Source organism: Aphidius gifuensis, linkage group LG5 (assembly GCF_014905175.1).
Source record: "Aphidius gifuensis isolate YNYX2018 linkage group LG5, ASM1490517v1, whole genome shotgun sequence".
NCBI lineage: Eukaryota > Metazoa > Arthropoda > Insecta > Hymenoptera > Braconidae > Aphidius > Aphidius gifuensis.
In genome coordinates this window covers 6,665,037-6,674,891 of record NC_057792.1, presented here as the reverse complement: position 1 = coordinate 6,674,891, position 9,855 = coordinate 6,665,037, and the positions used below count along the sequence as shown (strand labels likewise).

Sequence of the window (9,855 nt, the reverse complement as noted above, 5' to 3'; positions counted from 1 at the left end):
AAAACTAAAAAAAAAAAACAATAGATTTAATTTTAAGTAAATGAACTATGTCAAATGTATATAAACTGAATAATATATCGATGTAAAAATGATTACTGTAAATTAAAAAAGAAAAAAAAAAACCAATTATGAAAATGTACAATACGAGTTGAACGACTCATTTTTTTTTCTTGTAATAAAATGAATATTATCTTAAGTTTTTGTTTGTCTATTTTCTTGACCCCATTATATAGAAACGGCAAGTGTCATCGATCATCCAGACATTTGAGTGGTTGTCTTTTCCATTTGCTCTCAATTTGTTTTCTATTTCAAATATGAAAGACAGTTTCGATTTCGATTTGATAGACGGATAGCAAATAAAATATTAGAATATCATTAAATTAACTTGAAACAATTCCAACGATATGTATCAAAAATTAACCACCTTTGTGTTGATTTTCGTAGCGAAAGAATAGATTAAAAATAAGAATGACATATCCATATTATTAGAATCATCAAAATATCAACATGGAACAGCTACTTGTCCCTTTTTATTTTAAAAAAATATGAATAAATCCTAATTCATTTTATTTTTAACGTTTTTATTTATGTACATCTTTAATCATAAAATGATTCATATGAATCTTGATTATATATTTATTTTTTTAAACTAAATGAATAAATATAAATTCATTTTTTTACTAATCTTGACCATTCAAGAATTTCGACATAAAATCAGTTGGTTTCTTTTCAACTGTGTCAGCAAAAAGAAACATCAATGCACCTTTATTTTTCCACAGCTGTACTGTCTCTTGAAGTTCCATTTGACCCTGAATAATTTAATATTAAATTAGTCTTTATTTTAAATTTAAATGTTTCATTTGACATACCTTAATGACCAACATGTCAATTACACGAATATCTTCAACATGTTTATTTTTTCTAAAATCTGCACGAAGTTTAGCTCTTACAACATCAGCTGTTATTGGAAGATCATAATCCATCACTGTAAATTATCATTAAAAATATAAAATTACACTAAAAAAAAACAATGTTTACATAATCTCAATTAAAAACTAAAAATAAGCAAAATTTCTATCCAATAATAATTATTAAAAACATAAAAAATTATTGACAATTAAATAATGAAAAACAAATAAACAAAACATAAAATTCTTTTTCATATTTATATAATTGTAAATGTCAATAATGTCAAAAAATTTTTAGAAAAATTAGAGGTTATGTTAATGTCAAAAAACAAATTTACTACAACAACAATTTATTGTTTTTAATTTAGAAAAAAAGTGTACTTACTTATGTAGGGTATTTGTCTGTACCATGCTTTGTATAAATTAATAACTTTACGACGAGCTTCATCTTTATTTAATGATAAAATTGGTCTAACTTGACGAACAGTAGCACGAACTGGAGCAGCCATTTTTTATCAAACTATTGTTTACTATTGTTATTGTTTTTCAAGGTTGAATTGTTATAAATTTAATTGATTTTGATATGTAAAAAAATGAACAAAGATTGTATATTATTTGTAAATTGTTTTGAAATATAAATAAATAATTTTGATGGTAAATAAATTATTATTATCTATATTTGTTCTATTTTTTTTTTTTTATCGCCAAAGCAAAAGCCGCCTAGTGGTGGGAAATTATATCACTTGGCTGTAGTACAAAAAAATTCCTAGAGATGTTGTTGCATGCAATATCTGCACCGCCATTATATTCGTAAAAGTTGGTTAAAAAAAAAATTCTCTTTCCTTACTTCACAACCTTGTTAGCGTGTTCGGACGTTCGCGAATCAACAAAAATCTAAGGTAATCCACGAAATTTCTAATTAATAATGGATATTACCTCTGATTATGGTGTACCAAACAATCACTAAACATATATTTTTTAATTAAATTAAACCTAAAAATGGTTAAATTGTGTGTGAAAAATGATCAAGAAGTGAGGTTGGGAATGGCCGCGATTGTTTGGACAAACCTTTAAGACCGTATATAATCACATGTTCTATTATTTTTTAATTAAAAAAATACACATAAAAATTAATTGCGTAATTGAATAGTTGATGTTAATGATTTTTGTTATTTTGTTTCAGCCATGGTGCGAATGAATGTATTGAGTGATGCCCTCAAGAGCATTAACAATGCCGAGAAACGAGGCAAAAGACAAGTTCTTTTGAGACCATGCTCCAAGGTCATCGTCAAATTTTTGACAGTTATGATGAAGCATGGTAAGTTGAAATTTTTATTTCTAATCATTGAAACAAATTAACTTGTTGCTGTGAGAAATTGTGTATTGATTGATTTTGTAATTAATTTCTAGGTTATATTGGTGAATTTGAAATTGTTGATGACCATCGCAGTGGTAAAATTGTCGTAAATTTATCTGGTAGATTGAACAAATGTGGAGTTATTTCACCAAGATTTGATGTACCAATCAGAGATATTGAAAAATGGACAAATAACCTCCTTCCTTCACGTCAATTTGGGTAAGTTGATTAAATTTTTTGTTGTTCTGATGAACAATAATTTTTTTCAATATTTTATATTAATGATAGCTTGATTATTATTAATTATTTATTTTAATTTGTTTAGATACGTTGTTTTGACTACCAGTGGTGGTATCATGGACCACGAGGAAGCCAGAAGAAAACACTTGGGAGGAAAAATTTTAGGCTTCTTTTTCTAAATATTTACACATGTATTTATAAATAAAAAAGTGGTCTTTATTGATTAATTGTTAAATTGTTATTTTTTATTTATTTATCATCCTGTTGGCAATTATAATACTACTTTCGTCTTCATGTATTCATTTTCTTGGAGTTTTTTCTTTTGAGGATATTTGATTGAAGTTAAAATACTTTGGGAGTAGATAGTTTGATCATTATTAATTAGTTAAAATTTAGGCATGTAACCTGTACATTTTTAAGTTAATGTATTAGGAATCTAAAGATTATTCCTTGGAGAATTACAATATGTAAAAAAATCTCATTTTCCTCTAATTTATTATTAAAAAATATAATAATTAGTCAACTTTAATTATTGCTATGCGCGGATTAATAATTTTAGTCCATTGCGCATCTATACTTCCCCCGCCGTGTACACATTTTCCAATGACAATTGACAAGTGGCTCCAGCTGGATCTCAATTAGTTCCACATCCCTCCATCAGAGGTCTTAGTCGATGACAGAGTGAGAAAAAGATGGAAAGTAAAAAAAAAAAAAGACAAAAAATTATTAATTTCTGGCTTTCTCATTGGTTGTCCTTCAACCAATAATAACAATGCTACAACTTACCGTACAAGCGTGAATTCGAGTTGCATTCCATAGCCAAACCAGTGGCAGCAGTCAGTTTGTCCACAATTTTATGTGTCACACGCGTTATATTAAATTTAAAAAACACAAAAACAATATTAAAAACAACCCCTAAAATTAATAAACTAAACAACAACAAATATCATTTATAATTATTGTCAAAAAAAAGTATTCAAATTATTAAAACATTCATGTGTAAAGATAAATAAAAGAAATAACAATTTTTTTTTTTACCTGAAAGCCCAGGTAAGAAACCTGGATTCTTGCAGGGTTGCCAGGTGAACGTGACTCGCGTACTATACAAAAAAATACACACAAACCAAGTGCCAAGTAAAAGTCTAAAAATTTTTATAATCATTCATTCGCGTCCTTAAAAAATAATTATATTTGACGTTAAATTAAAAAATTATCTTGATCAATGTGAAAAAAAATAAATGAAAAAAAAAATGTGATTATTTGTGATAATTGTGTGTGAAGATAATTTTGTTTTATATTTTCCAGGAAGTTAATAATATTTTTGATAATAATAATAGAAAATAAAACAAGAAAAAGGTGAAAAATTAAAATTGAAAAAAAAAAAAAATAACAATGGAACGAAGAAGGTGGAACTGTTGTTTACTATATTTCGTGTGAAAGTTTTAAATTGTGAATTTGTTTAGTTATTGTTATTATTTATAAAATGGAATTTACGTTAATCAAAAAGTCAAATTACCACAAAATGGCTAGGAAATTATTGATATTATTAATTTTTTTTGCTGGTTGGAGTATTGTTTACGGAACAGGTAATAATTTTGAAAAAAAAAAAAAAACTTTTTTCTTTTTTTTATAAATTTATATTTAATTTGAAATAGCGTTAAAATCACCAGGTGAATATTCATTTATAATGTTAACTTTACAATGTGAATTGGGATGATATTTTTTTTTTGGAGGGTACAATGCAACCCCATATGGTTTTATACTCCCTTCCGGTTTTTGACAGGCCAAAGGCAGTTGGTGCACAACACAAAAACACACCTTTTTTCAATTTTTATTCTTTACTTTTTTCCATGCAATTTTTTAGAATAGATTTCTCACTCTTGAGACTCAATAAAAATGGAAATTTTTTTTTTATTTACTCGAGTATTTTGTACTTGAAAAATTGAATAATCCTGAGTTATTTTTTAACTCACACAAATGATGGAAAAAAAAATAATGTCTTTATTAAAATTTTTATAAAATAAATTTTTTACATGAAAAAAAAAAAGATAACATTCTTAGTCGTTTAAAGTTTATCTAATCAACGAAAAAAAAAAAATGACAAATATATTTTTTACTCAAAAAAATATAACGGAAAACTTTAAAAGACATTTTTTTTTTTTTTTGTTAAATTTTTATTTTTAACTAGACTTTTTAAATATTAAATTTTTTGCAATAAAGATTTTAAGATATGTGAATGAGAGCATATTTAATTGGGCCTTATGTTATATATCTGATGGTGTTAATCCGATCAATTGTATCAACTGAATTATATCATTGACCCCAACATCTTGCTCCCCCATAATTCTTTGTAGGCGTTAATTTCATTCATTTATTTTCTTGACAAAATCTTTTTCAAGTATATTTTATTATGAGTAAGAGCACGCGTCTAGAGATAGTATGAATAACAAGATTTAATTTCATCCTCTAGTATTATTTATTTATGGACATATAAACTCAACTGATGATGCTTGGTATGTGTGCACTTGTCCGGTGAATAAATCGGCTTCTTCATACGTATTTCATGATCGAGGTCGTTACACTAAACAACTATTTTTCTATAGAACCTGTATGATGATGATGGGAAACTAACCACCGATTTATATATGGACTTATAATACTAGTTTTACTACAATCAAGTATGACTTAACTATAGATTAAACTCATTACTGATGTATACTTTACTGCAAAAGAAAGAAAAATTAATTGAATTTATCTATTTTAAAAATTTATGGCTTTTATAAAAAAAATTTTAAATACACCACTGATAAAATCAACACTGCTGCATTGCTTTGAAAGTGTAAATCTTTATTTAACATTATTATTTTATGGCAAAATTAATTATTTTCAATTGTTGAAACAGAAATTAAATCAATTTGATCAAGATTGATAAAACATTGATTTAATCATTTTGATCTATGAATTTAAATTGAAAGTAATGCAAAATGATAATATTTGATTATTTATAATTCGATAAGTATTGTAAATTGATAGTTTAAGTTATTATTGATAAATTTATCAAGAGTTATCACTTCAGATTTAATAAATTGATATATTTATTGAACTTTCGAAAATAAATGCTACAAAATTATTAATTTTTTATTATTGCTTAATATCTAGGTAAATATTAATAAATCTTAGAATTTTTCTAATATAAAATACGAATATATTACATAATATTTATATAAACATACCTATTTTTTTTTAATATTTAATTACATTATTAATTTTACAATTTTTTTAGAAATTTTTATAATATTAAAAAATCTAATTTTTAAATACACAAATAATAAATAAAATTATGCTTTATTATTTATCAAAGAAATTTTTAAAAAAAGAAACTAATAACATAAATATTTATTGATCAATTTTATCAATTACTGATTTATTACAGAAATTAATTAAATTTTCTTTGATTATTTGATCAATTTATCAAAAGATTAAATTTTTTTTATAATTTATATGAATTAAATTTTATAAGTTTAACATATAATTAAATTTTGATATATTTCAGTTAATTTTTACTTGATCAAATATAATTAAATTTTGATATTTGATTTTTATTAAAATTTTGATCAATTTATTTAATGATTATTTGATATTTAAATTATCACATATTATTAAGTTTTTGAACAAGTTGATGATACGAATAATTAAATTTTTTGATCTATTTACTACATTGTTATAAGATTAAAATCAATTTTGGATATTTATAAGTTAAATTTATCTATTTTAAATTTATCTTAATAAAAATTTGATAAATTATCAAAACTGCTCATTTTGAAAGTGTAAATCTTTATTTAACATTATTATTTTATGGCAAAATTAATTATTTTCAATTGTTGATTCAATTTTTTTATTGTTGAAATTTATTTCAAGTTATGATGCTCTTTTAACAATGACATTGTAAGTTTTTAATTCAATGACATCAGGTTTAAAATACCCACTTTAAATAAATCAAAATAACATCATTTAATAGCAATTGTAAAAATTAAAAATCTTAATTTCTAGAAATGATAAATACTAAGAATATAAAATTTATCAATACTCAAGGAGGTCGATATTTTAAAAATTTAAATCTCCATTTAATGTGATTATTTCATGTAAAAATTAATTATTTTTAATTGCTAAAAATGTTGATTCAATTTTTTACTATTTAATATTATTGTTTATATTTTTTTTTATTTTTTAAATAGCAATATTAAATAGTTTTTAATTTGTGATTTATTTGGACATTTGATACACTGTTTTTGATGATTTTTATATTTTTTAAATTTATTATTTTGGTTGATTATAAGTGAATTTTTTAGTCTAAATAATATTTATTAAAAATGGTCAAAAACTGATAAAGCCACTGAATTAAGCTTTCATTTTGAAATCATTTAAAATCAGTGAAATTATTTGAAATAATAAAATCTAAAAATTAATAATACCTTTTTTTTTTTTTAAATTTATTTATGGTTATAATTATTCAATTGTTTTTATAACTAATTCGATAGTTTTTGTAACAATTGATGGACTTGTACTTGAAGATAGTATTTACAGAAAAATTAAATTTTTAGTTAAACAAATTTATTTATATTCTTAAAAAATATCTTATTTATTATTTAAAATAATTTATCAAAATTATTTAAAACTATTTCTTGTTTTTTTTCATAAATAAGCTAATACAATCAATTTTATTTTCAAAATTTGTCAACTGAGTACATATATTCAAAGTTCGTTTGCTTAAAATTTCATTTTAATGATCAAATTATTTCCAATGATTTTTTATAACCAGAGATATTAAATTTTTTTTGTCCAATCATTAAAGAAATCGAATAAAGTTATATTAATTTTCATATAAAAATTAATTTGGATCATTGATTCCAATTGAAAGTTATTGATGATGATGATGATGACATTTATATTTTATAGTTCAAGATACTATATTGATAAACTTGATATTTAAAAAATGATAATAAAAATTCGTTATGCTTTTATAATTTTAATTCAATAAACTATCAATGTTATATTAATTTTTAACAACGTAATAACCTTTTTTTCTTTATCACTTTTCAACCTAAATGAAGATATAGTTCTCTAAAAATTAGTAGCAGTGATGAATAGTGGTTTGTTTTAAAAAAAAACCGTTACATGATTAACTTATAAAAATAAAATAAACATTAAAAATTCAATTCCCATCACAAAGAATAGTCTAAAGTTCTCATTAATTTATGTGTTTTTTTTTTCTTTCATTTTTCCCCTAATTGCCTTCTTTTTTTAAACATATATTATTTGAAATGAGAATTATTATATACTAGTCTCTTTCATCAAACAAAACTGACACACAAAAATTTTCCACAGCTATTTTTAAACTTTTTTTTTTTATTTTAAATTCAATACAAATAAACATATAATATCTGGATTTTAAAAATTCACACCATCATTTTTCTTGTAAATTAATACACAAATCATGTTTTAATTATTATTTTTTTTCATTCCATCTTTCCTAGTGATTATGAAAACACTTCTAATTATTGTTTATCTTAACTGGAGAAAGAATAATAATTTTATTTTTTTTTTTGCATCAACTCGTTAGAGAAAAAATAGGAGAAAATTTAACACGTTTAATTTATCTAACATAAATTATTTGACATGTGTTAACATTTAGTATAAATTATATACTTAATATTGACTTTTAAACTTGAGAAAATAATTTTTTTTACATCTATATTTATAAATGAAAAAATTATTAAATTGATTTTTTGAAAATTATCTTATCTTAGTGGATTTTAACTCTAAAAAATTATTTAAAATTTTTTATTTTATTATTAATCGATCAACTTTAGACTTAGAGTTAAAAATAAAAAAGAAATTATTTTTATTTGTATAATATCTACACAATGAAGGTCGTAAAAAATTTCCCAACTCCGTTACATTGGCTGAACAATTTAGAAACAATTTAAAATACCCAGTTCTTTTAAAAATCTTATATAAAAATTTCGTTAACTTATGAAGACAAAAAAAATGTGTTTAAAACTATCCTTGTTAGAAAAAACTAATCGAAAAATTTTAAAGGAATTTAATAATTACAAGTAATATTCGAAATTTTCTACAGGTTTTTTTTCGAAATTTATTTAGTCAAAAACCTGTAGAAAATTCTAAAGATTACTAAATTATTTACGAAAAAAACCTGTAGAAAATTTCGAAGATTACTTTGTAACTTGATAGAAAAAAAAAAAGCTGTCTTTTATTTGAAAAATTTATAGAAAAAATCAAGTAAAAAATACCTCTCAGCTCTCGTAATTAAAATAAAAACAATACAAAAATTTAAAAAATTTATTGATATAAAAAAAATTGTATACTACTACATATTATGAAAAGAATTTGCATGATTCCCCACGCCCCTTTGTCCTTTGTTCCCTGATCACTCGTCCAGGAACGCCGGATGTCATGTTCCCCTCTTAATTCTCTTTTAACCATGAACATCCAACACATATATCGGCCTCGTTTATTCTATCCACCATTCACCTGCATCCTCTATGTTTTTCCCACACACAACCACAATCACCTCATCCTTTCGCAAAAAAAAAAAAAAACTCAATTTAAACTTCAAATTTCAGGTAAAAAAAAATAATACATATACATTTTTGTTTCTATCATCAATTTAAATACCTTCTAGACAAGTTATTTATTCAAAGAACAGGTTGAATGATTCGTCATCTCATAATCATCCTCGAAATTTTTTCAAAAAAAATTTAATAATAATAATTAAATCATGTAATACATACAAGAAATTGAAAAATAAATAGAAAAAAATATTTATAAAATACAAGGATCACGAAATACTGGTAATCGAAATATTTCGAATTGCTATAGAAATTCGAAAAAGCAAATTAGTAAAAAAAAAAAAGTGGCTCATTATTTTTCTCAATTAATCTCGATTGATTAAATTAAAAATTTTGTTTGACAATTTTTGTGATTCTTTGATTCCATAATGCAGAGTTACTTGCAGTGTATTTCGATAATAAACCTTGAAAATTAACAATGAATAAATAATTACTACACTTTAACATTTGCCTTTATGAACTTTTTTTATTAATATTTTTTTTGCTGCATTGTAATGGAGAAAATTTAAAGTTATATGTTTGTAAAAAGTTACGAAGCATGAAACAATAAAAATATATATTATGTGTGTATATATAATAATAAAAAATTCAAGTTTTAAGAGTCAACTGTTAAGAATGCAATGTGGCAAGCAAGACATATATATAGATATTTTATATGCATATACGATATATAGAGACGCATGCACGTGTTCGTCATTTC

General features: G+C 23.0%; 3 protein-coding genes across 6 annotated transcripts in view; 2 read left to right on the top strand and 1 right to left on the bottom strand.

Moving 5' to 3' along the window:
* Positions 1–565: 565 nt before the first annotated feature.
* Positions 566–1,620, bottom strand: LOC122857385 (NADH dehydrogenase [ubiquinone] 1 alpha subcomplex subunit 6). The gene is made up of 3 exons (XM_044159523.1): positions 1,294–1,620; positions 870–985; positions 566–809 (listed from the first exon to the last, which is right to left on the bottom strand). The coding sequence occupies exons 1-3, from the start codon at positions 1,415–1,417 to the stop codon at positions 681–683; spliced, it is 369 nt and encodes a 122-aa protein (XP_044015458.1). The 5' UTR covers positions 1,418–1,620; the 3' UTR covers positions 566–680.
* A 72-nt stretch (positions 1,621–1,692) lies between these two features.
* On the top strand, positions 1,693–2,732 carry LOC122857384 (40S ribosomal protein S15Aa). The gene is made up of 4 exons (XM_044159521.1): positions 1,693–1,807; positions 2,092–2,226; positions 2,319–2,484; positions 2,591–2,732. The coding sequence occupies exons 2-4, from the start codon at positions 2,094–2,096 to the stop codon at positions 2,682–2,684; spliced, it is 393 nt and encodes a 130-aa protein (XP_044015456.1). The 5' UTR covers positions 1,693–1,807; positions 2,092–2,093; the 3' UTR covers positions 2,685–2,732.
* Positions 2,733–3,339: 607 nt separating this feature from the next.
* LOC122857382 (protein sidekick) overlaps positions 3,340–9,855 on the top strand; it is a 19,980-nt gene continuing 13,464 nt past the window's right edge. For 2 of the 4 annotated variants that reach the window (XM_044159516.1, XM_044159515.1), the window contains exon 1: positions 3,341–4,091. In XM_044159516.1, coding sequence (XP_044015451.1) covers positions 3,989–4,091 — 103 coding nt within the window. In that variant the 5' untranslated portion in view covers positions 3,341–3,988. Of the gene's footprint in view, positions 4,092–9,855 lie in introns of all 4 variants that reach the window. The other 2 variants (XM_044159514.1, XM_044159517.1) reach the window with 2 other exon arrangements.